The sequence below is a fragment of the Loxodonta africana genome, chromosome 6 (assembly GCF_030014295.1).
Source record: "Loxodonta africana isolate mLoxAfr1 chromosome 6, mLoxAfr1.hap2, whole genome shotgun sequence".
Classification (NCBI taxonomy): Eukaryota; Metazoa; Chordata; class Mammalia; order Proboscidea; family Elephantidae; genus Loxodonta; species Loxodonta africana.
In genome coordinates this window covers 1,391,826-1,411,198 of record NC_087347.1, presented here as the reverse complement: position 1 = coordinate 1,411,198, position 19,373 = coordinate 1,391,826, and the positions used below count along the sequence as shown (strand labels likewise).

General features: G+C 56.5%; 2 protein-coding genes across 4 annotated transcripts in view; one reads left to right on the top strand and one right to left on the bottom strand.

The window, feature by feature from the left end:
- The window catches only part of THAP4 (THAP domain containing 4), a 57,483-nt gene extending 49,477 nt beyond the window's left edge, over positions 1-8,006 (bottom strand). For both annotated transcript variants that reach the window (XR_010322193.1, XM_003421163.4), the window contains exons 1-2: positions 7,872-8,006; positions 4,267-5,423 (exon numbers count right to left, since the gene is read on the bottom strand). Coding sequence is in view for 1 of the 2 variants with exons in the window: in XM_003421163.4 (XP_003421211.2) it covers positions 4,267-5,423; positions 7,872-7,948 (1,234 nt within the window). In the remaining variant the exon portion in view is untranslated. The remainder of the gene's footprint in view (positions 1-4,266; positions 5,424-7,871) is intronic.
- Positions 8,007-8,591: 585 nt separating this feature from the next.
- ATG4B (autophagy related 4B cysteine peptidase) overlaps positions 8,592-19,373 on the top strand; it is a 28,819-nt gene continuing 18,037 nt past the window's right edge. For both annotated transcript variants that reach the window (XR_776063.3, XM_010600701.3), the window contains exon 1: positions 8,592-8,710. Coding sequence is in view for 1 of the 2 variants with exons in the window: in XM_010600701.3 (XP_010599003.2) it covers positions 8,701-8,710 (10 nt within the window). In the remaining variant the exon portion in view is untranslated. The remainder of the gene's footprint in view (positions 8,711-19,373) is intronic.

Sequence of the window (19,373 nt, the reverse complement as noted above, 5' to 3'; positions counted from 1 at the left end):
CCCTTCAGCTAAACATTAGACATAAAATGAGACTAAAAGGGCACACCAGCCCAGGGGCAAGGACTAGAAGGCAGGAGGGGGAGCGGACAGGAAAGCTGGTAACAGGGAACCCGAGGTCGAGAAGGGGAGAATGTTGACATGTTGTGGGACTGGCAACCAATATCACAAAACAATATGTGTCTTGTTTAATGCGAAGCTAGTTTGTTCTGTAAACCTTCATCTAAAGTACAATTAAAAAAAAAATCTATAAAGAAAAAAAAATCGACCTGAAACAGTAAAAAAATGAAGAAAATAAGACTTAAATGGGATAAAAGGAATTATTCCATGCTGACAACATCCAGGAACACTTAAGCATCTAACAGCACGGTCTTAAACATAACGCAAAACTTGAGAGACATACATGAAGAAATGGACAAATCCAGCATCACTGCAAAGGACCCACCCTACTGTTCTCAGAACTCTACAAAACACATGGACGAAGATAAGGAAGGAACAGATCTGCTGACTGAGACACATGGAGGGAGAACAAGGTGACCAACCAATGGAGAGGATACATTCTCTCCCCACAACAATGAAACATTCACAGAAGCTGTGTGTTAGGCCCACAATGAAATCCCAAGACTTCAAAAAGCAAGAATCTTTAAGAGGCCCTATTATTGCGCCTTAATGCAATAAAAATATAAAATAATTTCTAAAATTTAGCTCCCCTGCCCCAATCCACTTGGAAAACTTGTCAACACCCTCTCGCTCAGGCTTGGGTTAAAGAAGGAATCGGGCTGAGGCGACCTGTTTAGCAATGAACAGCAAATGGAGCGGCGTGAAGCAGGACCCTGAGTGGCCAGAGACAGACATCCTTGTTGCATGTGTTAGGGAACAGACTGTAAACACAGAAACCAGGCACCCACCTCCAGGAGCCAGGACGAGAACAACAACGACAACTTAGAACCAGAGACAGTGGGAAAAGTGACAATTAATGAGACTGAAACAAGAAAGTACACTCAATCAAGAATGTGAAAAGCTGGTCCTTTGGAAAGACCTGTGAACCTGAAAAACTTTTGGAAATCGAACCAAGAGGAATGGGGGGAAAAATCAGGTAAGAGAAACTACACCCACAGCTCAAACATGCTAAGAGTAGAGTGCAGAACTCTGACAAGCACGTTGGAAAATCCAGACTCATGGTGCTCGGCTGAGACTGTTCTTCCGGTGGATGTATTTGGAAAGGTGGGATTTTTTTTTTGGTGATAACGGTTTGTGCACTGGGGGCCAGGGACACTAACCCGCTGCCGTCGAGTCAATTCCGACTCATAGTGACCCTATAGGACAGAGTAGAACTGCCCCATGGGGTTTCTAAGGAGCGGCTGGTGGATTCAAACTGCTGACCTTTTGGTTAGCAGCCACAGCTCTTGACCACTGCACCACCAGAGCTCCTGAGATATATATAAAACAAGCGAAAAATAATTATTTTCAATACATAAGAAATATCTAGGAATAAATAATTTAAAAAATACTTAACAGGAGTTTCTGGGTAGTGCAAACAGTTAATGTGCTCAGCTACTGACAGGTTGGAGGTTCGAGTCCACCCAGAGGCACCTCAGGAGAAAGGCTGGGCAGTCGGAGTCCAGAAAAAATCACCACTCAAAACCCTATAAAGCACAGCTCTACTCTCACACACGTGGGGTGGCCGTGAGTCAGAATCATGAAGCACAGCTCTACTCTGACACGCGTGGGGTGGCCGTGAGTCAGAATCATGAAGCACGGCTCTACTCTGACACGCGTGGGGTGGCCGTGAGTCAGAATCATGAAGCACGGCTCTACTCTGACACGCGTGGGGTGGCCGTGAGTCAGAATCATGAAGCACGGCTCTACTCTGACACGCGTGGGGTGGCCGTGCGTCAGAATCATGAAGCACGGCTCTACTCTGACACGCGTGGGGTGTCCGTGAGTCAGAATCATGAAGCACGGCTCTACTCTGACACGCGCGGGGTGTCCGTGCGTCAGAATCATGAAGCACGGCTCTACTCTGACACGCACGGGGTAGCCGTGCGTCAGAATCATGAAGCACGGCTCTACTCTGACATGCGTGGGGTAGCCGTGCGTCAGAATCATGAAGCACGGCTCTACTCTGACACGCGTGGGGTGTCCGTGAGTCAGAATCAACTCAATGACAACTGGTTTATACTTCCCCAAGCAAATCAACCTTTACTTAAAAAACAGTAACAAAGAAAGCACTTAACATTAAAATACGGGAAAACACAGAAACCTAGCCAATAATCCAAAAAACAAAACAACACCTATTGCCCTCAAGTTGATTCCATCTCATAGCAACCCTATAGGAACTGCTCCAAAGGGTTTCCAAGGAGCGGCTGGTGGATTTGAACTGCTGACCTTTTCAACTTGGCCAATAAACATGTAAAAATATGCCCAACTTTGTATTTGTACAGGCACAAAGATACGGACATAAAAGCACAGAGAACAGTCTAAAGATTACATACCAAGTATTTAGTAGCAGCAAGGAACAAACGGGACAAACGGGAATTTTACTTCTCAGCCATGTATTTCCATACTACTTCAAGTTTTTCAAAAGAGAACGTACTCTACGTGTACAGATGTCTTAAAGAAATAATTACGAATGTTCAGAATGATTTAACTTTAAGGATACTTACCAAAACACGAATGAAGCCATTTAAAATACATCTATTGGTCCCATCGCCTCTGGAGCAAAGGAGAATGAAGAAAACCAAAAATGCACAGAATATGAGTCCAAAGGACGAATGTACCGCAGCAGCCACTGCCTGCACCAGCCTGAGCCCAGAAGAACTAGACGGTGCCTGGCTACCATCACTAACGGCTCTGACAGGGATCATAATAGAAGACTTTGGACAGAGCGGGGGGAAAACGTACAACAAAACTCAAATTCACAAAAAAAGACCAGGCTTACTGGTCTGACAGAGTCTGGAAGAACCCCTGAGACTATGGCCTCAAGGACAACCTGCCAACTCAGAAACAAAGCCACTCCCAAAGTCCACCTATCAGTCAAAGATTAGAGAAAAGTCCTATGCAACACACAGTAACACACACGAGGAGTGCACTTCTTAGTTCGATCGAGTCTGCGGCACCAAACGGGCGTCATCTGCCCAAACGCAAAGGTGAAAAGGCAGGAAGGGACAGGAAACCTGGACGAATGGACACAGGGAATCTGGGGTGGAAAGAGAAAACGGGGCAAGTGCTGACACATTGTGGGGATGGCAACCAATGTCACAAAACGACCTGTGTATAAATTTTTGAATGAGAAACTAATTTGCACTTTAAACATTTGTGCTGTCCACTTTCACCTAAAACACACTTAAAAAAAAAAAAATGAAAAGACCCTCCTCGTGATGATACGGGTCTCTCACATTACTTTCTAAGAGTTCACTGTTCATTTCACACCTACACCCTTAACTGTCTGGAATTTATTTTTGTGGGAGGTATCCAATGCAAGTACTTGATAACGTAGAGGATCAGTGAAAAAGAGGAAGACCCTCGATGAGACGGACTGACACAGCCGCCACCACAATGGGCTCAAGCATGACAATTGTAAGGATGGCGCAGGACTGGACAGTGCTTCGTTCTGTTGTGCATGGGGTCGCTACGAGTCAGAACCAACTCGATGACACCTAACAACAACATGCAATGCGAGTAACTTTCCCCCCCAAAGGGAAGACATATGGTCCAAGTATTACTGAATGGTGCTGCCCTTCCCTGCCAACGTGAGCTGCCTCATTCTCCCACTAAATCCTTATCTAGACCCTTCTCCAGGTGACCCTGAGCAGGGCGCATCTGTTCTCAGAGCTCACTCCCAGGACTGCATGCCATGAGCAGACAGGGGACGTCTAGCACGTGGCAAGTGCTCAAGAAGCCCAGCCACACCGCAAGATGCCACCTCCCAGATAAAGTGGGGCCACAGGCACTCGGGTACTGACTGCAGCCACACCGCAAGATGCCACCTCCCAGATAAAGTGGGGCCGCAGGCACTGGGGTACTGACTGCAGCCACACCGCAAGATGCCACCTCCCAGATAAAGTGGGGCCACAGGCACTCGGGTACTGACTGCAGCCACACCGCAAGACGCTGCCTCCCAGAGAAAGTGGGGCCCTAGGCACTGGGGTACTGACCGCAGCCACACCGCAAGACACCACCTCCCAGAGAAAGGAGGGCCCTGGGCACTGGGGTACCGGCTGCAGCCACGCCGCAAGATGCCACCTCCCAGGGTGCGGGGGTACTGACCGCAGATGGGGGGCAGGAGGCCGTTCAGGTAGGGGGAACTCGCCCGCTGCAGCTCGTCCAGCTTCTCCCGCAGCTTCCGCACCTGGCTGTCAGAGCGGCTGACCCTCTGCCGCAGGCTCTTGAGCTCCCCATTCTTCTTCTCCACCTGCTCACGCAAACAGCACACCTGACTCTTGCTCTGCCGTGAAGAGAAGCAGTAGGAATGCAGTGAGTCGATGAGCCTGCAGGCCCCGGAGGCCGAGAGGATGACCTCGTTGATGGACATGGGGCTGGCGTCCACATGCTCGCTCTGCACGGCTTCCGCGGCTGGCTGCGGGGTGACGTCAGCTGGTGAGGCTGAGGAGCTCTGGGAGGGCTTCTGGGGCGTGGCCGTGAGCGACGAGCTTGGGAGGCTGTGGGCCAAGCCCTTGTCAGGCCCCAGGCTGCTGCCACTGCAGCTTGGCTCGACGTCCCTCTTCAGCCTCTTCCGGTCAACCTGCTCCCTTGGGGCAGGGGGCCGCTCTCGAGTGTGCTTAGAGGAGAAGCTGTACGAGTGGAGTGAGCCTATAAACCTGCACGCCCCAGACCCCGGGGGGGTGAAGTCGTCCATGGAGATGCCGCTCCTATCCGCGGCGCTATCGGCGGGGCCCGAGTTCTCATCACCAGCATCTGCGGCTGACGTCTCTGCTTCTCCCTGGCTGCCTGCCTCGGTGGTGGCCACGGTGTCTTCTGAAGTTCTCTCTGAGGATGGCTGTGCCTGGGCTGGACTGAGGGTCTCATGGTCAGATCTGGACGTGGTGGCATCCCGCCCGGCCGCCCGCTTCAGCTTCTTGGGCTCCAGCTTGGCCACTGGGTTTGGGTGCAAGGATGACGAGGACCCTGCGGCTCCCTGACCATCCACCTCACCTGTGCGCCCTCTCATGGCCCCCGGGGCCTTGCTGCTCTCCTTCCTCCGGGTGCTGCCATGGCCCCTGGCCCCCCTCTTCTTCTCAGCCAGGTGGAAGATGGAGGGTACAGCAGTGGGCTTGAGGAGTCGGTGCTGGTCCTCCAGCCTTTTTGAGAAGCTGTCTTTGGTGAAATGCTCACTGCATAGGAAAGAGTACTTGGTTGGGGTCCAGTTGTCCCTCTGAACGGCTTTTAACCACTGCAGCAGACGCTTCGAGTCTTTCAGGGGGAACCTGCGGGAGAAATGACACTCATCAGGAGAAAATAATGACACTTAAACTTGTGTTTGCTGCTCACCCATCTTAAAGACACTTCAATAAACATGCAAGCACTACCTCCTGGCCAGGTTTTACTGTGGACACGGAGATTAAAGAATCACTGTCTACCCCTTAATGAGCTTACAACCCGTGGATAAGTAAAGAAGTCAAGTAATTTTTTCTCAGGGTGGTGGGATAAATGCCCTAGGGGACGCAGAGAGCTCTAGACAAGCAAGATAGCAGCAGGACAGGAAGTCACCCTGCCAGTATGCCTGGGATACAAGACTCTCAGCACTAAAGCCAGGGTGGTCAGCCAAGGTGGGTGCTGGCCCCTTCCTTAGAAAAGATGAGACAAAAGATGGGCGCGACAGGCCACAAGCGCGACCCAAATGCAGGGCGCTGCTCGGTCCCAGCTGTAGCTGCAGCAGCTGAGTACCCCAAAGTCGGGAACATCTCAAAGAGAAGACGCAGAAGTTGTACGTGGCTGTGTTCCTACTACCTCCCCAAGATCAAGGGTAAAACAGCTCGACTTCAAGAGCAACCAGCCCCCAAAGACGCTGGGCACTTAATAATGACCTTTCCTGAGAGCGGATGAAGGGAGGTTAGGGTTAGCAGCCATTCACTCAGGAGCAGTTATCCGCTCCACCTTAACCGAAACCAGAAAGTTCTAAGAACACGTCCTAAATTCCTTCCTCAATGCCAAGAAGATACCCTGCTTGGGAGCCAGTTTCCCTAGAATCCTCTAATTCTGACCATTTATACCACGTTTGGCCTTGGCACCATTTACACCATTATCAACGCCAAAAAGCAGCCTTCTTCTCAGGACTGTGCCTTTTTTCCAAAAACAGTAACAAAACTTTGAAAGAAACGTTCAGGAAAACGTGGGGGCTGATCTCTGAAATAATTTGATATTACTAGCTGTTCTGACGAATTATTACAACTTCAGAGAAAAAATTAGTGTTCACTTTTAATAAGCACCAAAGCAAAAATTACAAATAGCACACAAAATTAAGTTTCAAAAACTTAAAGTGCAGCGGTGCAGCATAAGAACAAAAGCACCTACAAAGAGGTTTTTAAAAAGTCCCTCCAGCTCACTGTTGAGGTGCCTCAGGTTCGAGTCGCCGGAGTAAACTGGACTGAAAGGGCACTTAGGAGAGGTATCCGAGAAGACGATCTGGGAGGCGGCTAACCCCTTTCCCAACCTCATTTCCATGGGAGACCCAGGTAAACCCGTGGGGAGGAGGGCCCTGGCGAGGCTCTTGAAAGCAAGCCCCTGCAAGAGCTAGGCGTCCATGGACCTTGGTCCACGACCACACAGACTCCGGCCATGCTGTGCCCCGGGTGGATCCTGGTGCTCTCAGGCCGCCAGGACTCTCCACGAGACTCGGGGGCGTGTCCACGCAGTAAGTGCCAAAGCCAGAAGCCAGCTCCCACGGGTTGCATGAAACAGCGCCTGTCGGCCTCCAGGGAGCGTGCGCGTGGAGGGGCGTGGGGCTGCGGGTGGAGGGGTGGGAGGTCGCGGGTGGAGGGCCGCGGGGTCGCGGGTGGACGGATGCCGGTCGCGGGTGGACAAACTGCGGGGTCGCGGGTGAATGGGCCGTCGGGTCGTGGGTGGATGGGCTGCGGGTGGACGGGCCGTGAGTGGACGGATATGGGTTGCGGGTGGACGGGCCACGGGTGGACGGACTGCGGGGTCATGGGTGGATGGATGCAGGCCGGGGTGCACGGGCCGCGGGGTCGCGGGTGGATGGAGTTGTGGGGGGACGGGCCACGGGGTCGCAGGTGGAGGGATGCGCGTCGTGGGTGGACAGGCCGTGAGTGGACGGATGCGGGTTGCGGGTGGGCGGGCTGTGGGTGGACGCACTGCGGGGTCGCGGGTGGACAGACTGCAGGATCGCGGGTGGATGGATGCAGGTCCGGGGTGCACGAGCCACGGGGTCGCGGGTGGACAGAGTCGTAGGTGGACAGGCCGCGAGGTCACGGGTGGACGGGCCGTGGGGTCGCGGGTGGTCGGGCCGCGGGGTCGCGGGTGGTCGGGCCGCGGGGTCCCGGGTGGACGGGCCGCGGGGTCGCGGGTGGTCGGGCCGCGGGGTCGCGGGTGGACGGGCCGCGGGGTCCCGGGTGGACGGGCCGCGGGGTCCCGGGTGGACCGGCCGCGGGGTCCCGGGTGGACCGGCCGCGGGGTCCCGGGTGGACCGGCCGCGGGGTCCCGGGTGGACCGGCCGCGGAGTCGCGGGTGGACGGATGCAGGTCCCGGGTGGACGCCGGGTCCGCGAGGCCGGGGACGGGCCGGCCAAGGTCACACGGCGCCGCCGCCCGCTGACTCACGCCGCCGCCGCGAGGCCCCGGACAGAGCGCGCCCCGGGCCGGAGCCTCAGTTTCCCCGCGGGGGCGTGGCCGGGGCCCGGGCGGGCGGGCAGTTACCTGTGGAAGGAGACGGCGCGCTTCTCCCCTTTGCCCTGGCGATTGGAGCAGTTCACGGCCGCACAGCAGATCACCATCTCGGGCCCGGACGCCGCCGCCGGCCGCCGCGAGGCCCCGGCCCTGGCTCCGAGCCGCCCGCGGACCGCCCTGAGGGAGGGACGCGGCGCGGGACGTGGAGCCGGCGCGGCGGCGTCTTCCGTACGGCAGTATGGCGGCGCGCGGCCCTGGCCCCGCGGCCGCGTCGCGTCTGCGGCCCCACGGCGCCCGCGGAGAAGTCGCCGGGAAGGAGACGAGCAGCCCGAGAGTGGGGCAGTCTGGCGGGCGGGCGGAGGAGCCGCCCCCTGGCCGGGCCGGTGCCGTACGGCGACATGGGCCCCGGAGCCCTCCGTACAGCAAGATGGCCGCACAGGCCGGAACTCGCGGTCCCGGCCGGCCGGCTCCTTGCGCTGCGCGACGCGAGCAGGGACGCGCTCGGGCCGGCTCTGCGGCCTCCCCGGCTTCTCACTGGGGTCCTGCGGATCAGGGAGGCACAATCTGTAGCACGCAGCGGCCCGTCAGATAGTTGGGAGACGCCTCAGGTCACTCTGAGACTGCTGTCGCCCCGCGATGCGTCTCCAAGCAGCCCGCTCGGGATCGAACGGCTCGTCCGTGCAGCCTGTGCCGTACGCCAAGATGGCGGCACCCGCCGCGTCCTTCCGCTCCCCGCCGGATCTCGCGTTCGCCGCGACGCCGAGACCTGATTGGCCCTGGCGGCGCCCCGTCGCCGCGTCGCCCTGTGGGACCGTCGGAGCGACGCCGCCGCGGATCAGTCGGCGGCCGGAGAGGGAAGATGGACGCAGGTGAGGCGTTGCCCAGCGCCGCGGCCCTGTGGCGGCAGGCGCTCCCCTCGCCCGTCGGCCTCCGCTCCGAGGCCGCGGCCCCGACGCCGCGCCGGTGGCTCCGCGGGCGCCGCCCTGGCCGCGCTCTTCCCTCTGGGGACACGCCCGGCGCAGCCTGGGCTCCGGCCCGCGGGGAGCGCTCGGCGCGGGGGCGCTGCCTGCTGACTCCGCGGCGCGGGGCTCGGCGACTCTCGTGGAGCTTGCTCCCTCCCGAGTCCCCGGGACGAGGTGCCTGCCGCTCCCCGTGGGCTGGACGGGCCCTCATGCCGGGGTTGCTTGCGTCTCTTCTCGTCTTGCTGGGAGTTGCTGTTGAGGTTAGAGCCGGGAGTGCTCGCCAGGTTACAGGCTGGTGGATCCCAGGGCTGGAAGGAGCGACAGCCGGGGCCTGTGGACGGGAAGAGCGACAGCGGGGCCTGTGGACGGGAGGAGTGACAGGCGGAGCTCGTGGACGGGAGGAGTGACAGCCGGGTCCTGTGGACGGGAGGAGTGACAGCCGGGCTTGTGGACGGGAGGAGTGACAGCCGGGGCCTGTGGACGGGAGGAGTGACAGCCGGGCTTGTGGACGGGAGGAGTGACAGCCGGGGCCTGTGGACGGGAGGAGTGACAGCCGGGCTTGTGGACGGGAGGAGTGACAGCCGGGCTTGTGGACGGGAGGAGTGACAGACGGGGCCTGTGGACGGGAGGAGTGACAGGCGGGGCTCGTGGACGGGAGGAGTGACAGGCGGGGCTCGTGGACGGGAGGAGTGACAGCGGGGCCTGTGAACGGGAGGAGTGACAGCCGGGCTTGTGGACGGGAGGAGTGACAGCCGGGGCCTGTGGACGGGAGGAGTGACAGACGGGGCCTGTGGACGGGAGGAGTGACAGGCGGGGCTCGTGGACGGGAGGAGTGACAGGCGGGGCTCGTGGACGGGAGGAGTGACAGCGGGGCCTGTGAACGGGAGGAGTGACAGCCGGGCTTGTGGACGGGAGGAGTGACGGGGCCTGTGGACGGGAGGAGTGACAGGCGGGGCTCGTGGACGGGAGGAGTGACGGGGCCTGTGGACGGGAGGAGTGACAGCCGGGCTTGTGGACGGGAGGAGTGACAGCCGGGGCCTGTGGACGGGAGGAGTGACAGCCGGGCTTGTGGACGGGAGGAGTGACAGCCGGGCTTGTGGACGGGAGGAGTGACAGACGGGGCCTGTGGACGGGAGGAGTGACAGGCGGGGCTCGTGGACGGGAGGAGTGACAGGCGGGGCTCGTGGACGGGAGGAGTGACAGCGGGGCCTGTGGACGGGAGGAGTGACAGCTGGGGCTCGTGGACGGGAGGAGTGACAGCGGGGCCTGTGGACGGGAGGAGTGACAGCCGGGGCCTGTGGACGGGAGGAGTGACAGCCGGAGCTCGTGCACGGGAGGAGTGACAGGCGGGGCCTGTGAACGGGAGGAGTGACAGCCGGGCTTGTGGACGGGAGGAGTGACAGCCGGGGCCTGTGGACGGGAGGAGTGACAGCCGGGCTTGTGGACGGGAGGAGTGACAGCCGGGCTTGTGGACGGGAGGAGTGACAGACGGGGCCTGTGGACGGGAGGAGTGACAGGCGGGGCTCGTGGACGGGAGGAGTGACAGGCGGGGCTCGTGGACGGGAGGAGTGACAGGCGGGGCCTGTGGACGGGAGGAGTGACAGCTGGGGCTCGTGGACGGGAGGAGTGACAGCGGGGCCTGTGGACGGGAGGAGTGACAGCCGGGGCCTGTGGACGGGAGGAGTGACAGCCGGAGCTCGTGCACGGGAGGAGTGACAGCCGGGGCCTGTGAACGGGAGGAGTGACAGCCGGGGCCTGTGGACGGCAGGAGTGACAGCTGGAGCTCGTGGACGGGAGGAGTGACAGCGGGGCCTTTGGACGGGAGGAGTGACAGGCGGGGCCTGTGGACGGAAGGAGTGACAGCCGGGGCCTGTGGACGGGAGGAGTGACAGCCGGAGCTCGTGGACGGGAGGAGTGACAGCCGGGGCCTGTGAACGGGAGGAGTGACAGCCGGGGCCTGTGGACGGCAGGAGTGACAGCCGGAGCTCGTGGACGGGAGGAGTGACAGCGGGGCCTTTGGACGGGAGGAGTGACAGGCGGGGCTCGTGGACGGGAGGAGTGACAGCCGGGGCCTGTGGACGGGAAGAGCGAGAGCCGGGCTCGTGGACGGGAGGAGTAACAGCTGGGGCCTGTGGATGGGAAGAACCACAACCGGGGCTCATGGACGGGAGGAGTGGCAGCCGGGGCTCGTGGACGGGAGGAGTGACAGCCGGGGCTCGTGGACGGGAGGAGTGACAGCCGGGGCCTGTGGACGGGAAGAACCACAGCCAGGGCTCGTGGACGGGAGGAGTGGCAGCCGGGGCTCGTGGACGGGAGGAGTGACAGCCGGGGCCCATGGACGGGAGGAGCGACAGTCAGGGCCGGTGGATGGGAAGAGTGACAGCCGGGGCCTGTGGACGGGAGGAGCGACAGCCGGGGTTCGTGGACGGGAGGAGTGACAGCCCGGGCTTGACGGGAGAAGCAATAGCCGGGGCTCGTGGATGGGAGGAGTGACAGCCAGGGTTTGATGGGAGGAGTGACAGCCAGGGCTTGTGGACGGGAGGAGTGACAGCCAGGGCCTGTGGACGTGAGGAGTGACAACCGGGGCTTGTGGACGGGAGGACTGACAGCCGGGGCTTGACGGGAGGAGCGACAGTCGGGGCCTGTGGACGGGAGGAGTGACAGCCGGGGTTCGTGGACGGGAGGAGTGGCTGGAGGCGCCGCCACCCGAGCTTGGTGAGCAGGTGAGCACCCAGGAGAACCGCAACTTACCCACCTGTTGAAGCCCACGGGCATTAAACGCTTTTGTCTTCCTGCAGCGAAGAGTGAAGAAATGGAAACTCTTTAACTTTTGTAAAGCTACGTTGGTAAATTAGAGACGAGAAACATTCCAGTAATCGCAGCATGTACATCTGACTTTAAATTCAGTAACCGCTAGATTATCCGAGCTTTTTTTCTGTGACTGTAAAAGAAACAGTGAATTCATCGTATCTTAAGTTCTTGGGGTCCTAATACAAAATGCGTGTGTGGGTGAGGAGAGGGATGGGGGCGTTACCGTTTATCTTCTCATGGTTCTGCTGGAGAGGAGACACATCCTTAATTTTTGCTGGCAAGACGTCTTGGAGACAAGTCAGTACTAAACCCATCCTTTTTGCCCCGTAGCCCTGCGTGGGGCCCCCTTTTTCACTCCAGAGCATTTCCAACTTTCAGTCCTCATAGTCAGTGCTTTGTCTTTCTCCAAGTCGCCTTCTGTCTGTAAAGTAAAACCTTTGTTTGGGTTAATTCCATTTGTCATTCTCTAGGGTGTTGGTTTTCCTCTGTTTGTCTTCTCCTGACAGCTGCAGCATAAATTCACTAACGTGAGCTTGGAAATAGTGATGTGTTCAATGGTTTGTGGCAGCTTATCTCTTAAATGTGTTACACGGATGGAGGGAAACAGGAGCCTTGAATCCCAAAGGTCATGTTGGTCAGATGCATCAGAGACTGTTGTTCTGTTTGCTGGGGGGTGGAGAGGGCGGAGGATGGTCTTATTTATTTATCTATTCTTTTTTTATTGTTATTACTGTTTGGTTACCAAAGTCTACGGGGAGACTTGGTTGAGGTGGAAAACACAGTTTGATGCCGGTGATGTTAACGTAAACGTGAAAGCCAGGACACAACAGTGTGATTGCGTGATGATAGTTGTGATAGGACAGCCAGGGCTGTTACTCGTGGGATGAAAGCAGGAACAGTGTTTGCGTTTGAAGGTGTCTGTTGGTACTGGTGAAAATGTAGATGATTCTAGAGTGAGAGGTATTTTCCTTCTGCTGCGATGCTATCCACGCTTTCAGGGTTGATTGATGGCCCAGCCTTTCTCTCATCCCTAGCGTCCTTATCAATTCTGTCTCCCTTGATCAAATGTAATACAATTCATGGTTGTTTTTATGGCTGTTCTTTGTATAAAGTACGTTTATCAGTGTCAGCTGTGTGCGGTGCGCTCTTCTAGGCACCTGGGCGACAGAATAGATGGAAGCCACTGCACTGGTGTTGCTGGTGCTCTAGACGCGAGACCAACAGTTGGCAGCAAGGCAGAGGGGTCCTCATGAGGGAGTGATTGTGCCCAGCAGAGGGGGCTGGAAATTAAGGCCAGGATGGTGGGGGCAGGTCTCACTGTGAAGGTCAGTGTTAACCAGGACGCAGGAGACCACTGGCTGTGTGCAGCGAGTTGGGGTGAGAGAGCAGGAGCTGAGGGCAGAGAGGCCTGGGCACAGTGAGGACCGGGGCTCTCATGGATTCTGAGTGTGACGGTGATCCTCTGGGAGACTTAGAGAGGAGGTGTAACCTGATCGGACTCGTGTCTGAGAGTCCCTCGGCTCCTCTGTTGAGAGTGCACTGCAGAGGGGCAAGGGCAGCAGGAGAGCAGTCGGGAGGCTGGTCCAGCCAGCTGGACAGGAGGGGGGCTCAGGTCAGCGTGGGGAGGAGCGAGTGGATGCTGGGTAGGTTAGGAGGGTGGAGACAGGATTTACTTACACATTGGACCTGGAGGGAGGCAGAAGGAGGAGGAGTTAATGATGGTACCAGGGTTTGCCTGAGCTAAAAACCTAAGGTGGGACGGACTTGGGGAGGCCCTGATTTGTGGGTGAGCTATCGGCAGTGTGTTATGTGTGCTTTGGGGACGTGATGCCTGTGAGATGGCGGTATGGTGGGGTCCAGTGGGTCTGAGCTGAGGGAGCGGTCTGGGTCGGAGGTAGAAGCGTGCGGGGCCGGTCAGATGAGGTCACCAGGGTCTGAGTGAGAATAGAATGAGAAGGAGCCAGAGAGCGAGACCGGGCTGAGGTGTGGAGAGGCCTGGCAGTCAGGTCGAGCACGGTTTGGTGTGCTGTTTGTCCTCAGTGTTGCCATGCAAGCATGCTCGCCGGTGCCTGCGTGTCCGCGCTGCCCATTCCTGGAGGACAGGGCCTGCTTCTTATGCTCACAGCAGCTCCAGTGCAGCACGTGGCTGGTGATCAAAGCAGAACCCAAATTAATCATCACTTATGTGTTCCCACATGGCAGGGAGCCCGTGGGCAGCGGGGAGAGGTGCAGGCATCCGTCCAGGGCTTGCTCACTAATGCTTGCTAATGTAGCTACAGTCCCAGGCCCTTTATTTTCTTTATTGTTTTTTCTTCAGCTGAACCACTACCATTTTCGTATAGACTGTTTGGGGTTTTAAAACGTTACCGTATGCAAACTCATCATCCTAAACATACAGTTTCTTAAAGAAGAGCGAGATCTTCTGGCTGAATTTGTCTATAAAGTACACTCTTTCAGGAGTTATTTGTAAGCGTTATAGGAAAGTACCCCAAGATGGGAGACAGGTTGCCCCACGTGAGCACTCGGGGAAGCTTGTGGTCTGCATGTCTCGTGGTCCTCTGGCTGGCAGTGCAAGAGGCACTGACTGGAGAGGCAGTGGGTCCATTGCTGAGCACAGGCCTGGACTTTTCTGCCTATCAGATTGGTAACACTCAGTCACCATGGTGTTTCCCAGCGGGATTATCCTGTCACTGAAGGGCCTTCCGCCTCTCTGGTCACCATGATGGACGTCTGAGTGAGGGGATGTGGATGATAAGGTAGCCAGATGGTGGGTGCATCTGAGAAGGAGTGCCTCGCTTACGGCGCAACCTCCCAGTGCAGCGTCCCCTTGTATCATCTTAACTCTAGACTGAGAGCAGTGCCTGGGAGCCTAGAATGGCCACCTTTTTTTTTTTTTTTTTTTTGCGTGTGACACTCTTTACTTCAGAGCCATTTGGAAAGGATGTGGGGCCCATGTAAAGACGCTAGAGCCACAGGAGGGTGGTGACTGATGGGTGTGGTTGGAGGCCATGGCCTCACAAGCACGACTGTGGTGGGAACAGGTCCGGGCCCCTCAGAGGGTAGGACCCTCATGTAGGCCAGGCCATGCAAGTGTGAGCAAGTGTAATCTTTGGTTTTAAAGAAAGAAGCGCGGGTTTCCTGTGATGGTTAATGTTATGTGTCAATTTTGCTAGGCCGTGATTCCCAGTATTGTGTCATGGACCTCCGTTTTTGTGACCTGATGTAATTGTCCTCCATTTTGTGGTATTATGTAATTGTTTTTCGTCTTATGTGTAATAAACTCTAAACCTGTGTATGTTCATGAGGCAGAATTAGTGTGGGGGTATCTTGACTCACTGTCCTTGCTTAAGGTGTGGCACAAGTCACAGCCTTACTCAGGTCACAGCCTTACTCAAGTGTCTGATATAAGGGGAGTTTCCTTGAGGTTGTGACCAGCATCCAATATGTATGGACACTCTCTGGGAAAGCCCACTTTTGCTCTGGCTCCTGCACCTGGTTTGTCATCATCTGGCCTCTGGTCCTTGGGACCTGCGCTTGCAGCCTGCCATCTGACCTTCCAGCGGCAGCATATACATACGCCTCATAGGTTGTGCTTCTCTGGAGAACCCAGCCTAAGACGTTTCTCGTTGAAATACAGCGTGTGCCATTATTTTCTGAATGGGTAGTGTGTAGTTAAAAGGAAAATACTAACACATATTTTGGTTAAATTGATATCATTGATAGAACAGAAGTGGTGTTTAGTGTGGGGTAGAGGGGGCTTTGGTTTCACCCTGTAGATGCTGGAGTTTGAAATAATATGGAAAAGAGGAGGGGGCTCCACCACGTCCATTGGGGGCTGAGCTGCTCACTGCTGGAGGCCTGCGCCTGTCCCTCTGGCCTCACCCCTTGTTTGGCAGTGCCGGCGGCACTGCCCTGATTCACAAAGCCAATAACTGGCCCATGTCACACAGCTGAGAAACGGGCGCTCTGTCTCCAGAGACCAGCCTCAGCAGAAGTTACAAGGTTGGACGCTAGAAGTGAGTCACTGGGAGACGTCTCCCCTTATTTATTGGATAATAAGATCTGGAAGGTTGGGGTCTGGAGAAGGGTGGGGGTCAGCAGAAGGGTGTGGGTTCCTGCTGGGTGCCTCAGTTGCTTTGAATGGCCAGGACATCTCTGGTACTGGCTCCTCGAAGACTCTGTCTTCATTCAGGCTGTGAGGGGCTGGGCCGGGCAGGTGCAGAGCCGGGGACCACCCAGGACCACCAAGGAGGTTAATGTGGCCGGAGATGGGAGGGACTGCTGCACAGCGAGGTGCAGAGGGGAGTGGGGTGCATGCCTGGGAGAGGACAGAGCATTGTGCCTTGGGGCTCTGCAGGAGGGCTGTGTGGGCCCAGTTGGGGAGCTGGGGGCCTCAGGGCTTGCAGGGGTGTGCGAGTGGGGCAGGAAGGTGTGGGAGCCTACCTCAGGGACTCCAGAGACTGCTCACTGTCACTCCGATTCTCCTTAGGGAGAGAGCTGTGGCTGCTGCCAGGCCGTTCCACACCTCAGGACTTCTCTGTCTCCCTGCTGCTTTTGGCTTGTGTGGTAAAGAACCTGAGGCCACAACAGCCCATCATTTTCTTGGGGATGTGTTTGAACTTCCCTCACGGACACCTCTTGCTGCCCGTAGAGGGCTGCTCCCTCCTGAAGCTGGCGTCCTGGCCTGTAAAGCATGCTGATAACTGAGAGACACGCCTGCCTGCCCCACGCTGCCCAGCGACAACTCCCCGACCCCCAGGCTTGCTGGGCCGTGAACCTGCTTGCACCATTCGCCCTCTTCCCTTTCCGCGTTGCCTGCTTGTCTCCTTTATTGTTGTCATTACTGTTTGTTAAACGTGGGACTCTGGGCATCCTGACATTGCACACAGGTACTGCCGCAGTGCTATGACTCTCTTGCCCGTGATGTGTGATGTGCCCCTGGGAGTCTTTCTGCAGGAGACACACTTGCCTGAAGTGCCCAGCAGCCTTCTGGCATTTTAAGACATGTGTATCTTTAGTTCAGAGTTGGTGCCTTGGGAAAGGCCACAAGCAGTAACAGGACATGCCAACTCCAAAAAACTGGGGTAATTACTGTCCTGCGGGGCCACAAATTGAAATCAGGCTGGTGTCACTTATGTTCTTTTTCCCTGAATCTGAGTCTACATACTGAACCACGCATGGAGATCAAAGGAAGACAGTGACTTACGAAGACGCGGAAGCGACCAGGGAAGGTAGCAGGTGTGATGATGTGGAGGTGACCAGGGAAGGTAGCAGGTGTTGTGATGTAGAGGTGACCAGGGAAGGTAACAGGTGTCACAATGTGGACATGACCAGAGAAGGTAACAGGTGTCATGATGTAGAGGTGACCGGGGAAGGTAGCAGGTGTCATGATGAAGAGGTGACCAGGGAAGGTAGCAGGTGTCATGATGTGGACGTGACCGGGGAAGATAGCAGGTGTCATGATGTAGAGGTGACTGGGGAAGATAGCAGGTGTCATGATGTGGACGTGACCAGAGAAGATAGCAGGTGTCATGATGTAGAGGTGACCAGGGGAGATAGCAGGTGTCATGATGTAGAGGTGACCGGGGAAGGTACCAGGTGTCATGATACAGATGTGACTGGGGAAGATAGCAGGTGTCATGACATAGACGTGACCGGGGAAGATAGGTGTCATGATGTAGAGGTGACCAGGGGAGGTAGCAGGTGTCATGATGTAGAGGTGACCAGGGGAGGTAGCAGGTGTCATGATGTAGAGGTGACCAGGGAAGATAGCAGGTGTCGTGATGTAGAGGTGACCAGGGAGGGTAGCAGGGGTCATGATGTAGAGGTGACCAGGGGAGGTAGCAGGTGTCATGATGTAGAGGTGACCAGGGAAGATAGCAGGTGTCATGATGTAGAGGTGACCAGGGAGGGTAGCAGGTGTCATGATGTAGAGGTGACCAGGGAGGGTAGCAGGTGTCATGATGTGGAGGTGACCAGGGGAGGTAACAGGTGTCATGATGTGGAGGTGACCAGGGAAGATAGCAGGTGTCGGGATGCAGAGGTGACTGGAGAAGGTAGCAGGTGCCAGGATGCAGAGGTGACCGGGGAAGGTAGCAGGTGTCGGGATGCAGAGGTGACCGGGGAACGAAGTCAACGTCACGGTATACCTGAATCACTGCCTCCATTTCTTTGGAAAGATAGGCATGTGCCTTACTTCCTCCCACCTTGCACAGAAACAGGTGATCTTACAGAGAAAAGGGAGAGACGAACCTGGACTGGATATACTCACGGGCACAAAGCAGCTCGTTGATGTGGTCTCTGGAAGCATAGATTAGTAAAATGCCGCAAGGACTGAGCTCCTGGATAGGGCCCAGTGGGAGCCTGCTGGATGCGGCCCAGCCTCTCACTGCCCCTGTGTCATGCTGAGGCGCTCAATAACAGTGGGCAGCAGGGTCTGAACACCGTGGGCCTCCTGTGTTTCAGGGCAGAAGATAGACACCCAGGTCATATGTTTGTGTGTCGTGGTGGGCCTGTCTGTACGTCTGTATGTTGGGGTGGCCTGTGGTGCTGAGCACGCGAGGGGAGCACTGTCACACACTTTCCGTCTCAGGCCTGTGAGGTGGTACCAGGTGATACCACGTGCGTGCCCTTGACCCTCAGCCCTGCGTCAGCAGTCACAGCAGCTTGCTCTGAGCTCTGGTGCCTGCCCGCCCCTGTGCCGAGCCCTGGAGGAAGCGTCTCACTGAAACTTCACAGCCATGCTAAGACTACCCTGTTATTACTCCCGTTTTATGGATGAGGAAGCCGACTCACTTAGGCTTAGGTAGCTGGCCTGAGACCCAACAGCCTGTGTGCCCGACTGCCGGAGCAGCCCTACCCACACCTTGCTACACACTCCCAATTACTCTCCCCCTAATGAGACAGCCTGCTCTTTCCCTCCACTGTCTCTTTTTGTGTCCTTTTCGCCAGCTTCTAACCCCTTCCACCCTCTCATCTCCCCTCCAGGCAGGAGATGCCAACATAGTCTCTAGTGTCCACCTGATCCAAGAAGCTCACTCCTCACCAGCATCCCTCTCCAACCCATTGTCCGGTCCAATCCATGTCTGAAGAGTTGGCTTCGGGAATGGTTCCTGTCCTGGGCCAACAGAAGATCTGGGGGCCATGACCACCGGGGTCCTTCCAGTCTCAGTCAGACCATTAAGTCTGGTCTTTTTATGAGAATTTGAGGTCTGCGTCCCACTGCTCTCCTGCTCCCTCAGGGGTTCTCTGTTGTGCTCCCTGTCAGGGCAGTCATCGGTTGTAGCCGGGCACCATCTAGTTCTTCTGGTCTCAGGATGATGTAGTCTCTTAAGCAAAATTTTGCTTGCATGTGACATTAATGCTATCGTCCAGTGATTTCCGCATTTGGTTGAATCACCTTTCCTGGGAGTAGGCATAAAAATGGATCTCTTCCTGTCAGTTGGCCAAGTAGCTGTCTTCCAGATTTCTTGGCATAGACGAGTGAGCACTTCCAGTGCTACATCCATTTGTTGAAATATCTCAACTGGTATTCCATCAGTTCCTGGAGCCTTGTTTTTCACCAGTGCCTCCGGTGCAGCTTGGACTTCTTCCTTCAGTACTGTTGGTTCCTGATCATATGCTGCCTCTTGAAATGGTTGAACGTCGACCAATTCTTTCTGATACAATGACTCTGTGTATTTCTTCCATCTTCTTTTGATGCTTCCTCTTGATGCTTCTTGTGTTGTTTTATGTTTTCCCCATAGAATCCTTCAGTAAC